Raw genomic sequence first — 20,391 nt, forward strand, 5'->3', positions numbered from 1 at the left:
AAAAGCAATTGTTTAGTTTAAGTGAATGTAGTGAGGTTCCACAGACTGAGTCAATACAGCTCGGTGTTGCCTCACCTTCACAAGAATCCTACCTGCAACACTTGGAGTGTTTTTTTTTTTTTTTTTTTTTTTTTTTTTTTTTTTTTTTTTAAACCTCAGAGCTCCACCAATTGCAACCGTTCCTGTCCCTGAGTATCAAGCACATAGCCTCAACCCTCACATTGGCTATCACCACGACTGTATCCCTTTCTCGTCTTTTCCTGTTGCTGTTTTTCACACTCAGCCTTATTATTCTACGTCAACTTCCCTTGCTTCCTTCTGCCGCGCCTCCTTCTCAGTCCATATTAGATACATACATGGGTAACTCTTTAATATACTGTAGCTGACTGGAAGCCAGGAATCTGACCTCTAGATTCTGCACCTCTTCTGTTCTGTTCTGTCTTGTCCACGATTTATTGTGCCGAAAGCCAGTCAACCTCAGCGGAAGGTGTGCTCATGCATGCCAATCATGCCTGCGTGTACACTGTCTGCTTATTTATAATAATAATGCATTACACTTTTATATAGGGTTTTTCTAGACACTCAAAGACGCTTTACAATTTCATGCATTATTCATTCACTCCTCAGTCACACCCTGGTGGTAGTAAGCGACTTGTGTAGCCACAGCCGCCCTGGGGCAGTCTGTCCATTCTGCACCTACAGACCCTTCGACCACCACCAAACATCATTCGTAGGCAATGTGTGTTAAGTGTCTTGCCCATTGGACACTGGGTTACGAACCAGCGAGCCTCCAGTTGCAAGCCGTACTCTTACCCTCAGCCTAGCCGCCGCACTGTGTAGGTGGAAGCAAGTAATACAGACAGGTTTATTGTACTTAATCCTCTTAATTGGCATTGATTTATGTTTTAGCGTCACTTCCCTGACACTTAAAATATTGCCTTCCAACATGTCACTCTCATGCATGATAAAAAAATAAAAATAAAAAAGTTCATCCCTGAGAAGGCGTTAGCAACATTCCATGATGCATGTAGGAATCCTGGAATACCTTTTCTGTGTAGTTGCATTCTCTTTCCATTCAGTCTCCTATTACACTGTGCAAGTGTCTCAGCAAATCTTCAGCCCATTGTGCCAGTTCTTAACTGACATTTTGCACACTTTAGGGATCATTCCTCTGTGGTTAAAGCCAAAAATCCCTATTGATTTTAACTTGGTGATATGCAACACAAGAGCAAGGAGAGCGCCCCCAGCTGTGATTCAAATTGCTATGTTTCTTTCCAGCGCTCGACCGCTCACAATTTCCAACTCGTCTCCCATCGGACTTTTAGGGATAATGGGTCTGTGCCAAAGCAAGAGCCCTATATTACTACTACTTAAATTGCATTGATCCCCATATTTATGATCCAAATGGATATGCACTCTGCTGGGCAAGAACACTGTTTTAAATGGCACATGAAACATAATTGGTTGTATTATAAATACTTAAGTGGGTTTTTCACATGTAAGGCAGGCCTCCTCTGGTGAGCGCCATGGAACATCAAGGGAGGCGCAGCAGCTTGAAAAAAATTAAGAAAAAATAACGTTTAACCCTTCTAAGCAATAACTCCAGCAAGGGGGGGGGGGGGGGGGGGGTTGTTGATCTCGATTGTTTCAAATATTGTTAAAGGAGTCGGCGGAATCTGTTTGTGACTGTTCTGAACTCCGGTTTCCATGCCAAGGTTGGCAAAATAAGGCTGAAGGATTTTTCATTACCTGGATGTATCACGACTGCTTATAGGGTAACTGACCCCATGTTAAACTTTTTTAGACAGGATACTAGTTGAAACTGAATCAATACTACAGTGCGTCTATCTACCTACTGTAACTACCTCTCTCTAAGCTAATGGCACCCAACACTGCTAGCCATTTTGCCTCAATTGGACTTTAACTTTAATTAAATGGATCCACATAATTCTTAACCATGAATAAATATGGCCATCTGGATGACCATCCTGCTTTTGTCATTCTTTCTTCCAGGTTAACAGCAGGCGAACTGTCCATCCAGGTGAACCTGAATGACTACCTGGACTTCTATTGTCCTTACTACCCCAGCAAGCAGACGCTGGGCCCCAGGCAGCCAGAGACGCTGGCTCTCTACCTGACAGAGGAGGCCGCCTTCCAGGGCTGCGTGGAGACCACGTCGGCCATCAAGCGGTGGGAATGCAACACCCCCTTCGCTCCATTTGGCTCTGTGCGCTTCTCGGAGAAGATCCAAAGATTCACCCCCTTCTCACTGGGATTTGAATTTCTGCCAGGGCGCCACTACTATTATAGCTGTGAGTATGACGCATGTGTGTGACTATGTGTGGTCACTGAGCCAAAAGACATGAGGGCTTGCCATTATTTAGAATCACTTTGTCTTGCCGATCCATTCAAGAAAATATGCTTTGCTTACAACCCCAATTCCAATGAAGTTGGGACGTTGTGTTAAACATAAATAAAAACAGAATACAATGATTTGTAAATCATGTTCGACCTATATTTAATTGAATACACTACAAAGACAAGATAGTTAATGTTCAAACTGATAAACCTTATTGTTTTATCAAGTAATCATGAACTTGGAATTTTATGGCTGCAACACGTTCCAAAAAAGCTGGGACAGGGTCATGTTTACATCACCTTTTAACAACATTCAATAAACGTTTGGGAACTGAGGACACTAATTGTTGAAGCTTTGTAGGTGGAATTCTTTCTCATTCTTGCTTGATGTACAGCTTCAGCTGTTCAACAGTCCGGGGTCTCCGTTGTCGTATTTTACGCTTCATAATGCGGCACATATTTTCAATGGGAGACAGGTCTGGACTGCAGGGAGGCCAGTCTATTACCCGCACTTTTTTACTACGTAGCCACACGTGCAGAATGTGGTTTGGCATTCTCTTGCTGAAATAAGCAGGGGCGTCCATAAAAAGACGTTGCTTGGATGGCAGCATATGTTTCTCCAAAACCTGTATGTACCTTTCAGCATTAATGGTGCCTTCACAGATGTGTAAGATACCCATGCCATTGGCACTAACACATCCCCATACCATCACAGATGCTGGCTTTTGAACTTCGCATCCGTAACATTCCAGATGGTTCTTTTCCTCTTTGCCCCGGAGGACACGACGTCCACAATTTCCAAAACCAATTTGAAATGTGGACTCATCGGACCACAGAACACCTTTTTACTTGGCGGCGTTTCTGGGTGTTGTTGATAAATGGCTTTTGCTTTGCATAGTAGAGTTTCAAGTTGCACTTAAGGATGTAGCGCTGAACTATATTGATTGGAATTGGTTTTCTGAAGTGTTCCTGAGCCCATGTGGTGATATCCTTTACACATTGATGTCGGTTTTTGATGCAGTGCCGCCTGCGGGACCAAAGGTCACGGGCATTCAATGTTGGTTTTCAGCCTTGCCGCTTACATGCAGTGATTTCTCCAGATTCTCTGAACCTTTTGATGATATTATGGACTGTAGATGATGACATCCCTAAATTCCTTGCAATTGTACATTGAGGAACGTTGTCCTAAAACAGTTCGACTATTTTCTCACACACTTGTTCACAAAGAGGTGAACCTTGCCCCATCTTTGCTTGTGAATGACTGAGCAATTCAGGGAAGCTCCTTTTATACCCATTCATGGCACCCACCTGTTCCCAATTAGCCTGTTCACCTGTGGGATGTTCCAAACAGGTGTTTGATTAGCATTACTCAACTTTCTCAGTCTTTTTTGCCACCTGTCCGAACTTTTTTGGAACATGTTGCAGCCATAAAATTCTAAATTAATGATTATTTGCTAAAAACAATCAAGTTGATCAGATTGAACATTAAATATCTGGTCTTTGTAGTGTATTCAATTAAATATAGGTTGAACATGATTTGCAAATCATTGTATTCTGTTTTTATTTGTTTAACACAACCCCCCAACTTCATTGGAATTGGGGTTGTAAATAACCCGTAACGTTTTTAAGTCTATTGTTAAGTTTTCCAATTCTTTTTAACTTGACAAACGATTAAAACTGCATTCAAATCATACAAAATGCGAATTGGATTCAAACATCCTCATTGAGGTTCACTTAAGTTCTTCTTACTGTATTTCTCCCACCTATGTTCCTCCACCACACCTCAACAGAAAAGAATCGCAGACAGAGAACTTCTTAGTGACTGTAAAACCTTTTTTTTTTTTTTAAACTTCCTTTCCTTTTCAAGAAGACTTGTGTCAGTGCGAGCAAGAGAAGTGGGTGGACGTGAGACAAGGCAGGGAATAAAAGGGATGAAGTGAATACATGGTGTGCAACAGTGACAACACACAGGGAGAGACTGAGAGGCTAGAAAGTGTCTGAGGAACAACTTTGAGATCAATACGGTCAGACTGGGGGGGGGGGGGGGGGGGGATGTTATCTTGAAGTTCTAATGCCCCAAATGCTGAAGTTGGACCAACATTTTGGTGTCATGATGGCACCTCACTACACCTCATTTTAGCCAGCATTAAAGCACTGTCAATGCTTCTGTTTTGACAGGTTTATACTTAGTTTTTTGTTACCGTTCCCTTACGCTGGACAGGACTCACAGCTGGAGACGGGTATTGACCAACGTTTTGTGTCAAATGATTTAATGTGCCCCTAAAAATGTTTATAATTTATAATGTATAATAGTCGAGGGGGATTGGTACTGGCCTTGCCCGCAAATAGGGGAAATCTGCAAATAATTGATACTCATTATAATTCCCATGCTAAAATAAAATAAAATTTATTAAAAAAAAACACAAAAACGGGAGTAGGTTCCCCAAAAACAAAAATATCTGCAAATAGTTGAATCCGCCAATGCTGAATCACGAATATCCACTGTAGTTTAAACTGTAACTATACCCCAAAGTTATGATCCCACAACACTTACATATTGTTTCCAAGTCTTATAACAACATCACTCTTCAAAATACATGGGGTTATATTTTATTTTAAATCCACGTTTGTCTCCTTGTAAATCGATACAAATACTAATGGCCACTTCCCTTAATAGATTCACGGCCCACAATTTAAACAATTTCAAGTATTTGTTTATCTTTACCTAATTTGGGCTTCCAGCTCATAAAACCCACAAAATCAGGAATTCAAAAAATTTGAATACTTTTAATAAGTGCTCCCAGTGGGAACCTCCCACTGAAAAGTACAAACAAAAATGACAGTTATCGTTCCATTTTAAGTGCCGTTTGATCCAAATGTTCACTTGTTTTATCTGTCATTTTCTGACCTTTCTCCGTCTTTTAATCAACTGTGGTGTGGTACTGCTTCTGGGTCTGGGCGTGGACTGCAGTCGGCGAGTTAGTGACCGTTAGTGACCCGATCAATCGCCACGATTGATCGAGCCAGAGCGAGCTGTTTTGCTCCTTAGCTCACTAGCTAGTTAGCTCCGGGCTAGCGAACGTAGTAAATATTTACTTTCCCTAAACTGTCCCAGTTGTATGCAACTACGGCTCCAAAGCCGTTCACCCAACGGCTTGCTGCGTCTTGAGTGGTGCGCCCGGTGTTACCACAACAGTGAAAATGTATCGAGTCTGGAAAATAGTCCATTCATCCATTTCCTGAGCCGCTTATCCTCACAAGGGTCGTGGGAGTGCTGCAGCCAATCCCAGCTATCATCGGGCAGGAGGCGGGGTACACCCTGAACTGGTTGCCAGCCAATCGCAGGGCTCTGGAAAATAGTCTCCGTTGTATTTATGGAACGATAACCTGTCCTCCTCTGCCTTTGATTGGCTGCTGGCTAGCACCAAGACAGGACTCGTACTTTTAGTGAATAAGGATTTGCTGAAGGACTCCAGCAACACACGCACTCTCAGACATGGGACACTCATCAAATGAGATCCCTGAGGTTGAATTGGGCATCATACCCTGCAGTGTGAATGTAGCCTGATTGTTTGAAAATTGGTGTTTTTACAAGTTGTGAATGCAAACACGAACATGCACTTCAGGTACATTTTAAATCAAATCATCAGTTATTCATATTTAATCGTAATGTTTAGAGGTGCAACGATTTATCGATTAATCAACAACTAATCGATTAGCAAATTAATCGACAGTGATTTTTTTTATCATCGATTAATCGTTTAGAGCCATTGTTTAACTTCAAATTGTTTAATCTTACGAATTTCAGCCTCTCAACAGTCGATATTCTCAGATTTCTGTAGTTCCCCATAAAATAAGACTAATTGTCTTTGCGTTTCCTCAAAATAAGACATTTGCCAATTTTCTGACATTATGGACCAAACCAGTAAGTGAATCAAATTTGTGCATTTTCTGCACGTCAATTTGAAATAATGTCCTGGTTTTTTTTAATAAGGGGATAGAAATAAAAATTATAATCCATTCCATTGATTAATCAAATTTTTTTTTTAAAGATTATTCAGTTATTAATACAGTATAATCATTAGCTGCAGCCCTAGTACTGTTGTCGGATGAGTTTAACTTCCACTGGTGCCAATAGCGATCCGGACTTTTCTCTGTATCATCTTGAGAAGTTTAGCACCCTGCTCAACCTCACGTTAACCTCACAAGGAGCTTCTCCTGCCTTTTGGCCCTCTACTGCTTGGCCGTTTATCAGCTGCTGGCCAATGCCAGCTGCTCCTGCACAAAAATGGTGCCTTAGAAGGATCAAGGTGTTGAGCAGATAAACATGCTGATAGGTGCCTTTCTCAAGAGAATACTTTTAGTTCGACAGAAAAAAATTGCGAATAGGTGAATGGTGAGGTGCAAATTGGTGGGGGTTTACTGTACTGAGTAAAGATGTAGCCTGCCACGTTAGCAGCCATATGCTTGTCACTTGCAATCAAAAGGTAGTGTTATGTTTTAGCATTTTACATGAAATTAGTGGTTGATTACATGTAACACTTCGGTGACAGTTAATGTAAAAAAAAAAAAAAAACAATAATAATTAAATTTAAAAAAAGACTACATTGGAGGGAGAGCAAACAAAAGCAAGGGATAAAAGGAGGAGGAGAAAGCATCTTTACATAAATTACTAGTGTAGTAAGCCGGACAATGGAGCTTTGTTGGTGTATGAAAGCAAGGCTCCACAATCACGTTTATTATGTACACACACACAATCTGTAGGCTATTGTGCTTGTTGGGCCACTTCAGAGAAAAGCAACAATGGAAAGTAGCCCCTCCTAAAACCCACCAACCCTCCGCCGGGTCGGACCACTTTGGGCTCTGAGTGTTTGTGTTCGGTCAACATGAGTGATAAAGTTGATCCAAAAATGCATCTCTTGTGTTTAGGATGCGCCACTGGACCGACTATAAAGGCATTAGACAACAATAGAGTTACATACACTAATTCTATTAGTTGCTTCAGTCTGAGCCCCGGCTCAGTTCGTCTGCTCCCACACCCTGTTCAGCTCACAGACCACCATCTCTGGCTCGTCACGCAGCCCTTCTTCCAATCAAACAGCCTGTTATCTTAAAGCGAAATTGTCAAAATTTCATCTTGAAATAACACCTCAGAAATCTTGTTATGGAGAATAGTATCTCTTTTTTTTATTTTAGTTCTGCAAAATGAAGTTATGGGTTATTGGCCACTAAATTAGGTACACTTGCCCCATCTATTATATATGCAGTATAATCAATGTACTCTACAATCTACTGAAGTGTCTAGTTGGCATTTATAAAAGAGAGTGCAATCGCTCTATTATCATAGACTGACAGTTTGAATGCCTGTTTGTCGTACGAGGGATGCCAAGGATTTTTTCTTTTTATGCTTCAGTTCTGGAGATAAACATGGACTCTTGGGAAAACCATTCATGTGATGGATTTGAATACGTTTGTATTAACTACAGTATAAAAACATAATTTCTCACAAAAAAAAAATGCAGAATTTAAATGACATAACTGAAGTGCAGGTGGCTGGTGGTCCCAATCCAAAAACGATAATTATCCCACTCTCTCCTGTGATTTGATCGGGGTGGGGGTCATTAACGCCCTGCACTGAAATCCTCTCTCTTTCCTTGTTGTGGCTCAGCGCTGCCTGCAGATGAAGGCCCGCCGCTGCCATGTATGAAGCTGCGTGTCACTGTGTGCTGCGAGACCGGTGAGTGTGCGCCTCTTTTCATCAGCTACCGCCTTTCATCGTTCTTTTGGTCCAGCTGAACCCCCTCCCTCCTTCCCCACAACCTCTGTGTTTCATATTTCTACAATCAGGGCTCTTTTTCATGTCACTGTTGCCCTCATTTCCCCATTATTAGTCCTACTGTTTCATTTCCATCCATCCATCAATCATTTTTCTTCCGCTTATCCGAGGTCGGGTCGCGGGGGCAGAGGCTTTAGCAGGGAAGCCCAAATTTCCCTCTTCCCAGCCACTTCATCCAGCTCTTCCGGGGAGATCCCGAGGCGTTCCCAGCCCAGTCAGGAGACATAGTCTCTCCAGCGTCTCCTGGGTCGTCCCCGGGGTCTCCTCCCAGTGGGACGTGCCCAGAACACCTCACCAGGGAGGCGTCCGGGAGGCATCCTAATCAGTTGCCCGAGCCACCTCCTCTGGCTCCTCTTAATGTTTAGAAGCCGCAGCTCTACTCGGAGCCACACCCAGATGACAGAGCTTCTCACCCCATCTTTAAGGGAGACCCAGGACACCCTACGGATTAAACTCATTTTGGCCACTTGTATCCAGGATCCTCACCTATGGTCACGACCCACAGCTCGTGACCATAGGTGAGGGTAGGAACGTTAGATCGACAGGTAAAGCTTCGCCTTTCGGCTTAGCTCCTTCTTCACTACAACGGACCGATGCAAAGTCCGCATCACTGCAGACGCTTCGCTGATCTGCCTGTCAATCACCCATTCCATTCTCCCCTCACTCGTGAACAAGACCCCAAGATACTTGAACTCCTCCACTTGGGGCAGGATCTCATCCCCAACCTGGAGAGAGCACTTCCTTTTTCTGACTGAGGACCATGGTCTGAGATTTGGAGGTGCTGATTCTCATTCCAACCGCTTCACACTCTGCTACGAAACACTCCAGTGAGAGTTGGAGATCACGGCCTGATGAAGCAACAGAACCACATGATCTGCACAAAGCAAAGATGCAATAATGAGGCCACCAAACCGGACCCCCTCTACACCTAGAAATTCTCTCCATAAAAGTTATGAACAGAATCGGTGACAATGGGCAGCCTGGGTGCAACACTCACTTTAATTAACTAATTCGGACTTGCCTGCCCGTATCCTGTTAAAATCCAAAAATGATCACTTCAAAATCATGGCACAAACGAAACGTAATAGAGCGCGCAACCCCCATAATTGGATTGTTTTTTTGTTTTTTTACTTCCCCTCCTCCATTGGCTGTCACCATCATTCCCCTGCTCTTCATCTTTCAGTGTGAAATTCCCAGACTTGATCTAATCCAGTGCCCGCCTGGAGTAATGTTAGTCTTCCAGTCCACTGAGCTGCCCCTTCGGGTTGGGAATGTCGCCCAGCTCTCACTGTTGGAATCCCTGTGCCACTTGTTCGTGTGTGTGTGAGTGAGTGAGTGTCTCGCTCTCTCTCGGGCTCTCTCGCGCTCTCTCTCTCTCTCAGAGACGTCTGTCCCAGTTCCCATCCCAAGTGCTATCTGCAGGGGGCTCCTCCTCATGCCAGGCTGGACTGGGGACACTAGGGCCAAAGTTCACAAAATCTGTATTACTCGGTACTAAGTAGAATCAAGAAGGAAGCCTAGAATTGTTTCCTGATGATACTTGTGGGTGTTTATTATTGTAAAAGTAAATAGGTTTTTGTTATATTATGGAACCTGCTATTCATTAGTAATATGATATTAACTGTTTGTCCTGTGAGCCTATTGAGCAGAAATGAGCCAGATACACTCGCAGCCCAGCTCATTAGGTAAACCTGCACTGACTAGTGTGATCCAATACAAGAGCTCAAATGTTAAGCTTTTTAGATGTTTTACCCATTAATATTTGATGAATGTACTGTTACATGTGGGATCAGTAGTGTTGAGATTCTGAAACTTAATTGGATTGTGGAAGTGTACCTAATGAAATGTCCATTTAGTGTGTGTTGGATCACACAAACTTGAAGTGACTCTCAGATTTCTCTTATTTTTTTCCCCATCTCGCTCTCATCCTGTCTGTTAACCAAAACTAATCCTGACTAAATTTGCTGCTTCCCATACCCCTTTCTTTCTCTCTCCTCCGCTCGTCTGTCGTTCCTCAAGTGGCACTAATCCATCCCTTCTCTCTGTCTCCTGCACTCTTTTCGCCTCTCCTCCCTCACCCCTCTTTTTATGATCTTTCGCTAGCGGAGCAAAACTAATCTTGGCGTGTCCGTCCACGCCGGAGTTCCTCCCGACTCCGCCCTAGTGCTCCGGCGTGTCGTAGGCGCTTCCTAAGCCTAAACCACTTCCCTCGCTGTTGGGCTGCCATGCTTGGTGTGTGTGTGAGAGCGACAATACTCCGAGTATTGGGGATGCGATGAGAGATCGAGGAGTGCAAAAAGATGCAGGAGCAAGTCGGAGGCTGTCTAGATGTTCATTTGGTTCTGTGGTGATGCTCCCAGCTCAAACACTTGTTGGTGTTTGTGTTTTTGGCTTGTGTGTGTGTGTGTGTGTGTGTGTGTGTGTGTGTGTGTATGTGTGTGACCCACAGTAACAGAAGCACTTGTCCTCCATCTCCCCTGAAATGCATTTTTCCCATGATTAACAGACAATTCCATGCAGGGATGCTCTGTTGTGGGCAATCATCTCACACACGCGCACGCACACGCTCTTTTGAAGGGCGGCCACGGTCACATTGTTCCAAGGTCGCTCAGCAACAGCCCCTCTATGTTCTCTCCAGTGTGCACACGTGTGTTTATGGACTTAATTTAACCCAAAAACACACAACGCAGTGGGCAGGAGCGATGCAAAAGTTTCTTAATGGCGACGTGTGTGTGATGTTAATTGCCTCCATCCTCCAGTACCAAGAGTAATCTCCAGGTATATTTCAAGGTTTTCAAGGCTGGAGGTTAAAATCCCAAATGTGCTGAATATGTACAGGACCAGTCAAAAGTGTGGAGACAGCTTCTCATTTAGTAGCATGAGAAAGTATAGCCAAACTTGTGATATAATTTTTACATGCAAAAAAACAAAGGAACACAAGGTCAAACTGTCGCTATCGTTAAACATTTCATTAACTTTACAGGTGATGCTTTAATTTGAACAATCCTAATCAAGGCTCGTTGAACTTGTTATTCAGTCATAGGCACGAGGCCGCTATGTATTAGTTAAGTTAATAAGCCCCAACAAATTATTTGTTTTATTGAATCAGGTATACGGCTGCGCCATCACAAAAAGCTCCATAACTGCTTCCATTAAAAGCATTTTAACACGCAGACTTTGTACACTGCTACACTGTGTTATGTGGTCCAAGGGCACATACTGCCTACCACCGTATCAACATCGTCACTGAACTGCTCATCGGAAGCTGACACTGTCTGCCTGTGCTAAACTGTGCATTCAGCAAAACTCAATTCTTATACATTTCATTTTGTCACGGGTTGAATAAGGTGTCTTGTTACTCTTTCTCTATCTCTGTATATATTTAGCTATCTCTCTAATCATCCATTTTTCATCAATTTTCAACACCGCTTATCCTGGTTAGGGTCGCGGGACGCTGGAGCCTATCCCAGCTGACTTCGGGCGAAAGGCGGACTACACCCTGAACTGGTCGCCAGTCAGTCGCAGGGCACATATAGACACGGACAACCATTCGCACTCACATTCACACCGTCACTGAGTGGGAACTGAACCCACGCTGCCTGCACCAAAGTCAGACGAGTGTACCACTACACCATCAGTGACCTCTCTCTAATCATCTCTTCTGTATATCTATCTCTCTATCACTCTATATTGTTCTAAAACACTTTCTAGAGGTCTCCATATATCTAGCTCTATATACTGTATCGTTATAGGGCTCGGACTCTCTTTTTAAATCCTCGTTCGTTGTTCGCATTGACGGTAACGAATGAATCAAATTGTTACTATTCCGAAATAAAGACATGTCATTGTCCACCAAATGAAAAGTCCAATTTGATTATTTGGAAACTGTGGAGCCCCCTGGTTACCTCCCGGTCACAGGTTTGTTTTTTTTTTGGGGGGGGGGGTGCTCAGATTTCTTTGTCACAACACCAAAAAGGGATTTTTCATACTTGTTTATATGCATGCAAATATAAATGAAATTTCCGTGACTGTGTCATCTTTGGTGGTGCAGTACATGCTCCTGTGACTATAGTTCAGATTGAGCATGAGTGTATTGTTCAGGTGGATTTGATGCATTTGCATATTTTGATGGCGTCCGGCTCAAATAGTCAGGATCTATTCAGATCTGAAGAAATCCACTTCCATGCAGTTTCTGCCATAGTCGTGGTGGAGTGTCTAGCTTCCCACCCCATCACCACTGGCACGATTGAAGCCAGAGAAGTTGCTTGAGCCTGTGTTGTATCAGACAACAACCCTCCCAAAAGAGGCACACTCCTTCGTCCTCGCTCACCTTCTTCTTTCAGCATCGACTTCTCCCCCAGAAACTCCTGTTTTGTTTAGTCGCCGTCCTACTGTGAGAAGCCATTAAGGACCAACTTCCCTTTCGCTCTAATTGATTCCTTTTCTCTTTCCCAATCTTCTCCCTTCTTTTCCTGTCATTCTCCCGCTGTGAGCCCCATCTTTTTCACTATGGAGTGTTTTTGGCAGGGCAATGTTGCTGCCTTCCTTACAAACCTCCCTCCTCCAATCATGCCCGAATACCTTTGGACCCTGTGAACTGGAAACACACGCACGCACACACACACACACACACACACACACACGTACCAACCCATCTTTGCTAAATCTCCAAACCCAACACTCAAACTTCTCTTTCACACCTGTTTCGTGAATTGATCGATTTCTTTAGAATTATCTTTATTAAAGGAGCGCGAAGCGTCGTCAGTTAGCATTAGCTGCTGTGTTTTTAAAATGGCGGCATCGTCATAGCTGCAATGGTGGAACAGTGTGGCTTTTTCCACACGTGCGCACGTTTAGCCACGGTGGTGCTGCAGACTGCAGTGCGGAAAAAGCAGCAGAGACGCCACGGTCGCCATTTTGTGGCGAGGCTCGACGCCACCGCTATTGTGAGCAAGTGCTGCTTTTTTTTTTTTTTTTTTTCTTTTTTCTTTTTTTTTTTTGTGTGTGTGTGCACAAAGTCGGGTCACAACACACGTGTCTCTCACACACACACAAGTCAAAGCGAGGCATTTTATTCACTGATTTGCAGCACACACCATGTGGTGTCGCACACGTGCAAAAACAGTTTGACTTGAAAATTTTTTGGAAAGCTGAATTTATAATTAACTGTAAAATAGATATATAATTGTTATAATTCTTCTCTGTAATTTCTGCATCCAAATGTTTAACCATGTTATGTGACACTCATTGAAAGACTTTTTAATTTTAACCACACTAAATCATTGTAGACATTTTATATTAATTTCTCCACCTGTGTATTATAATGAAAACATTTTATTATAATTCTCTAAATTTGTTTTTATCATCAAGCTTTTATTTTTGCATTTATTTCAGTATTTTTCATATTTCTGTATTTATGCGAACGGTGTAAAAAAATGTAATACTTAGATAATACCAATATTATGAGTATTTATTTCTTTTTTCATCAATTTACCTTATTAATGTTTTGCTTTTTCTCACGACATTTCATGGTACTAATTTTGATAACAGTTTGTCTTATGAACTATTTTTAATGATTTTCTTTTCCTCCCTATGATTGGCTAGACTAAATCACATGGTTCTACTGCCTATTCGTAATGTGTGTTGCATTAATCTTGACTTTTAACTTTAGTAACCTTTTCTAAATTATAAATCCTTTTATATTTATTGATTCATAGTGATGCCCCGAATTGCGATATGCTTGTGTATTTATTCATTATTTTAATTCATTCTTTGTTGTCTTACTATCATTACCTTCACTGAATGGCTGTTGCTGTTATTTTATTTTATTTTTATAAACCAGTTTAATTTTGAACTTTTATTGCTTTGACTTTTTCCAACTTAGCAGATGGTTATTCTATTTATATTTTTGGGGCACCACAACGAATATAATCATTAATCAAGGAGTGAAACAACCCAAAATATTTTCGAAGCATACTAGAACAATGGAGGATTTCAATAAAACACCACAACAGGAGAATTTTTTTAAATTCCTTCTTTCTTCTTTGATTTATCTCAGACACACACGCCCCCGCACACACACTGTGCACCAGGCCAAGTCCCAGCATGCTATTTAATGCCTCGTTAGCCCCAAGATGGCCGTTAGTTGTAGACAATCACCAGAGTAATTTTGAGCGACAGACGATGCTTGCAGGTGTCACACCCATAAAGAACACAGACGTCGTCCATTTAATGAAGAAACACAACACGTGACTTGGCCTCATCAGCTCAGACGCCGGGGGGCAAGGACAGGTGGTGATTTATTTATTTATTTATTTTGTGGGGGGGGAATCGTAAAAACATTGATGCAGTACACACTGCAATGGGTGTGTTCTTGTCTTTCTGTGTTTGTGTGGCACCACCCTTGTCCTAGCCTACTCTTTTGTGTGTTGACCTTTTTTTTTTTTTTTTTTTTTTTTTTTTTTTTAACTGATCCACACAAGAAAAATGTGTGTGTGTTCGTTCGTGTGCGATCTTGTATTTCTGTCTGTGTAGCACCGCTCTTGTCTTTCGCTGTTTTGTGGAACCACCCATAAAATTCTAACTTCGTGCGCTTGTGTTCGTGTCTTTGTATGTTTGTGTGTCACTACCCTTTACATCCCTTGTATGTGGGCGCTTGTTTTTGTTGGCCGCTCCACAAGGTTTTTCACTGTTCGTGCAGCACATCCGTTGCTATCCCAACGTTGAATGTGCGTTTGTGGGGACATTTTGCACGCGTGCGTGTGTTGTTCTGCCGTGTCCGTGTGTCCTCTCAGGACGACACGAAAGTATTTTAACTGTTTCCAACAGCATCCTTCCATTTTTATTTTATTTGTTCCTTTTAGCACACCCCCTGCTGACAAAGCGTCGGCCAGACTCTGTCGTCCATCCTGCCGCTCTCCTTCCCAGATTCCGTCCCCTTTTCTCTGTCTGACCTTCCTAAACTTCTTTTCTTCCGCCCTCGTTCGCGCTTTCAAGCTCTGTCCACTTCTTGGTCTCGCTCTGTCATTTTGCATTTTCGCCTGTTTTTTTTTCTCCTCCCTTTTCATTTCCTGTATCCTGTCTCTGTATATAATCCCCATCACTGTAACGCTCCCTAATTTCCATAACACTTCTCCTTTTCCTGTTGTTTCTTGCTCCATTATTCCCAACCTTAAAGAGAATTTGCTGAGAATGGCTTAAGGATTTAACAAAAGATAAATGTCTCCCTTTGCCCATTTGTCTGCCTCTTGCTGTTTTTACCTCTCCCAACTACACTACATTTTTTGGGAGAGGGTTAAGCATGCAAACATGATGAATCAGCAACTTCTTTCGAAAGTTTTTCTCATTCTCTTCTCCGTTTCCACTCTCACAGCTTCCAAGGGCTCCAAACAAACTCAAGGTGAGATTTTTCACCAGTTTTCAGCACTCGGAGAATCGCAAAACCAAAAGAAAAATGACAATTTAAGAGAATACATTAACATTTTAAGTGTATTTTTGTCGTCATAATATCAGAAAATAAAAACCAAATAGTAATAATATAAAAAAAATACAAACTTAAAAAAAATAATCAAGTTGTAAAATTACAAGAAGCAAGGCATATATTTCCAAGAATAAAAGTGTAATATTTAAAGGGGGGAAAAACATTTGCTACAAAGACTACAAGAAAAATTTGACATTTTGGAGAATAAAGAGAGAGAGAGGAACAGAAAAATGCATGAATTCATGAGAATTTAGTGAAATTATTGTTAAAAAAAATACACAGGAGGCACGGCGTGTGACTGGTTAGCACATCTGCCTCACAGTTCTGAGGACCCGGGTTCAAATCCGGCCCCACCTGTGTGGAGTTTGCTTGTTCACCGGGCACTCCGGTTTCCTCCCACATCCCAAAATCATCCATCGTAGGTTGATTGGAGACTCTAAATTGCCCGTAGGTGTGAATGTGAGTGCGAATGGTTGTTTGTTTGTATGTGCCCTGCGATTGGCTGGCGACCAGTTCGGGATGTACCCCGCCTCTCGCCCAGAGTTAGCTGGGATAGGCTCCAGCACGCCCACAATCCTTGTGGATGAATGGATGGGAAAATACATATTTTTACAAAATAGGCATATTGCAAGAAAAAAATGGAAGAATAAGTAATGACAGAAAAAAAACAGGAAAATTATGTCAGGAAACTACCCAAGAAATTCATGCATTTTAGAAACTAGCTGTAATAGAAGACAATATTTTTTTAGATCTAGTTGTAGTATTACAACAGAAAAAAAACTAGAATAAAAGTGTAAAATTAAAAGGGGAAAAAAAACATTGACATGACTTACAAGATACAATTTTAGAAAGTGAAGTCTCAGAGGAAGAAGCATACACTTTAAAGAATACAATTGGATTATGACAACCCAAAAAAAAAAAAACTTTACCGATTAGGTCGTAACGTTTTCAATGGAAAGAAATTATGAATGACAAAAAAAAGGCACACTTGGAAACATGATGAGGGGAAAAAAAGAACATGTTGGAATAGTTGTGGAAAAAATGCATACAATTATCAGACTATATTAGAATGGTCATTATTTTACAAGATTCATTATCTGTGAATATAATTGTAATATTTTAAACAAATCCTTTTTTTCCATAACATTCAAATGGGTTAACCCATTTCTGAATTTCCCTTGAGTAACATCAAAGGTTTTTATTCTCGTGATACACACGTGTATTCTTGTAACATTAACAAAAATTTTCAAAATTATAAAATTTTAGTCTTGTAAAAATATGTTTTCACTGTTTTCCTTACAGTGTGGCCCTAATACTCTTTCTCCTAATGTTCCAACTTTGTTTTCTTTCGAGTTTTAATTTTGCTCATAATTTTCTAACTTTTTCTTCTTGTAACAATACCACATTTTGATGCGAAAATGCAACTTTTCATTCTTGTAATATTACATGTATATTCTTGATCCGTTACAGTTTTAGTAGTAAGACTTTGGTCTTTAAATTGTGGCCTAAAATCTTTTTTTTGCAAAATGTTCATTTTTCCACCCTTTCTGTGTGGCACTAAAACTCCCTTGTAAAAAATAAATGTGCAAATTTAATGTAGTATGCATGGTGGGCCTCACAAACTCTCATAGGTCTTGTGCCTTCTCTAGGCACTGCAACCCTTAAGAAAACTTTTGAAATGTTCCCCACACTCCACGTCCCCACTTTAACACCGAGCTGACACTGTCGTTTGTGCGTCTCCTCAGCGACTTCACCCCTCAGTCGAGGTTATCCGTCGAGGACGCCGTCACTTCCGCTCCTCTGCATCCTCCTCAGCCTCCTCGCCGTCCTGCTGACCACCTGACCTCCTCCCACCTGTTCCCAGTGTGATTGGGACACTCGAGCACAGCCGGTGACCCTCGCCGTCCACGCATTGAGACCGCAGACGACGGTTGTCATTGAACACACACAAACACCCCGGTGAACCCCACACACACACACTCAGGGACTTACCCCCTCCCCTCCGTCCCAATCACACTCATCCAATCACATTCTAATATTAAACCCTCACAGGCCCCTTCATTAGGTACACCTACACAATCTAATGCCGCGTTTCCCGACCTTTATTGAGCCAAGGCACACGTTTGACAGCACCGAACACAAATGTCCCAAGACGTGGATACACGGGTGAATTATCATGTTGTGCCAGAGCATTTATTTGTTCTGCCTGCCATTATGCAGTACATCACTGGCATAGATAGATGGGCGTCTGTGGTCAGTTGGTAGAGCAGGTCATCCACTGACCGAAGCTCAGTGGATGACCTGTCCGTTGTCGATGTGTCCTTGAGCAAAACACTGAACCCTAAATTGCCTCCAGGTCACCATTGTAAATGAGAAACTGTTCTCAATTGCTTTACTTGGTTAAACAAAGGGAATTATTCGTTATGAACAAAAACACATGAATTGTCATCAATGAATACATTTCAGAGCAGCTGAGTGAAATTAGATCATTTTTTGTGGCACTGCAAGTTACTATGCGGTATGTTACGGGCATAGATACTGTAGATCAGGGCTAACCAACCTTTCTGGAATTGAGAGCTATTTTTTTTGGTCAACGATGCAAAAGCCTCCCAGTTTGATACACACTTCTGAAATAACACATTTGCTCAAACTACCTTTAATTGTTGTTAATAATAATAATTCATGATATTCATCTGTGTGAAGACGCTGATCATGTTAATGATTTCTGAATAGTTATAAACAATTTATAACAAGGTAGGAAACAGATATCAATATGCAACATTTCTATAAATCTATGCAAGTATTTACAGTTTGAAATGATCACTTCTACAACGTTCCTCAGATAGCACAATAGACTCTAACATTGACTGACTGACTGACAGATATTCTTAGAACTGACCCGTGGCTACTCATGTGGTCCTCAGGGGGCAGCTTGGTGCCCGCAAGGACCATATTGGTGACCCCCGCCGTAGCTGAACGAGCATGTTAGTCGCCGTAAATGATGTTTGGACCAATTAAGTGAAATTGGATAATTTCCCACACCACACGGTACACTTGCTGTCACTGTACGTGGCTAGCATAGACGGATAAGCAAAAATGTGTTCATTGTCGGAAATCAATTTTGGGGCAAATGAAGTGAAATTGGATCATTTCCATTTACAGAGGTAATATTGAGAAGTTTCTATTGACACTGTCAGGGATTGGCGTAGAATATTAAAAGAGTCAGAAGATGTAACAGAGCAATGAGTTACCCGTTTACACATCTAATTGGCTTAAGTGCAAAGTCACATTATTTGACAGTTTGTCAAAGTGCCACAGTTTTATTTTTGACACTTAAATGTGTTTGTTCACTCGAGCTTTATCGATTTGTTCAGTAAAATTGTTTCGAGAACAGGCGCTATTAGGGAATAATGAGGCAAGGCTGCTGCGCCCCCTACTGGGATCTAACTGGTTGTACTGGAATTGGACTGGGTTGGCCACACACTGGATTACAACGGTGATGTTTGATAATGACAATAATAGATGGACCTTGGGCTGCTTTGTTCAGTTTGATCGAGCATCCTGCCGTACCGCATCTCCTTGGATCACAGGACAAACGCACGCCAGAGGGAATTGTGGGTAAACACAACACTGGGCTCGTCTCGCTCCACTGAAGCACACCACTGCAGATGATATGCACACATGCTCCTTTAACTTCCTTGCTTTTTTTTTTTTTTTTTTTTCTTTTTATACACAAACTCTCCACTCATTTTAGGTGGTTAATAAGCCCCGCCAAAATGCACCTGTTTTAATGTTGTCGTGTTACCTTCGTTGTTTTCTGTTATTTAAGTATGGGAGGGGGAAAAACACTTTCTTCGCGCACAATCAGTGTTTTATATTGTAGATAACTGTTAGATTCTTTTTTTTTTTTTTTTTTTTTTTTCCTGGTTTGGTGTACAAATGTGTTCTGCTGCAATGTTGTTTTGTGAGGCAAATTATTTGATCATTTTGAGTTATAGTTTTATTTCAATTTTCTATTTTTTTTTACCCTTTTTTGTCACCCAGTGCCATTTGTTTAAATTATAATAAGTGTAAAGAAAAAAATGATCGTGTGCATGCAACTCTCCAAATTAAATGGGGAAAAAAATGTATAGTATTTTTTTTTTGTTTTCAATATTTGGAACATTTGATTGCCTTGGGCTTTAATTCATTTTTATGAAACAGCAATGTTGGCACTTAGTTTTTTTTGTTCGTTTGTGTTTCAAAATACTGTAAATTGCCATGAATGCAACTTTTGACATATTTTTTTTGTTTCAATCATTTCTGTCATATAGAACATCGTGATCATGTACAGCTTAGTTATTTTGTTCTTTTGTGTGTGTGTGGGTGTGGGTGGGTGTCATGTTCCCTCGGCATTCACATTTTAGTGAAGAATGTAGCTTCTTCTGTGAAGAGACAACTGCAATTTGAGCCTGTTTTTGTACTACTTTCAGTCAAATGTGGTGACAAAATAAATGTTGTAAATGTCCGTGTCATTAATGTCTTTAATCCGATCTAGCGTCTAAGTCGGTCGGGCATACAAGAGGCCCGAAATGACGATTGTTTGAGGCCCCGGGGTGACCTTGCAGTGCAAAAAGGCACTTGTAATGCGGGGAAGCTGCTAAGGTATTGAGCCACAACAGTCTTTTATCCACAGGCCGGCCCTGGTCTGATAAGCCTCGGCTAGCCAATAGACTCC

The 20,391-nt window shown here is 41.6% G+C and overlaps 1 protein-coding gene across 2 annotated transcripts in view; it reads left to right on the forward strand.

Moving 5' to 3' along the window:
• si:dkey-246i14.3 (ephrin A4) overlaps window positions 1–20,120 on the forward strand; it is a 47,499-nt gene extending 27,379 nt beyond the window's left edge. Inside the window, exons 2-5 of one of the 2 annotated variants that reach the window (XM_061675582.1) lie at window positions 2,014–2,312; window positions 8,027–8,095; window positions 15,567–15,593; window positions 17,420–20,120. In XM_061675582.1, coding sequence (XP_061531566.1) covers window positions 2,014–2,312; window positions 8,027–8,095; window positions 15,567–15,593; window positions 17,420–17,517 — 493 coding nt within the window. In that variant the 3' untranslated portion in view covers window positions 17,518–20,120. The remainder of the gene's footprint in view (window positions 1–2,013; window positions 2,313–8,026; window positions 8,096–15,566; window positions 15,594–17,419) is intronic. The other variant, XM_061675583.1, reaches the window with a different exon arrangement.
• The last annotated feature ends 271 nt before the right edge of the window (window positions 20,121–20,391 follow it).

Source organism: Phycodurus eques, chromosome 4 (genome assembly GCF_024500275.1).
Source record: "Phycodurus eques isolate BA_2022a chromosome 4, UOR_Pequ_1.1, whole genome shotgun sequence".
NCBI lineage: Eukaryota > Metazoa > Chordata > Actinopteri > Syngnathiformes > Syngnathidae > Phycodurus > Phycodurus eques.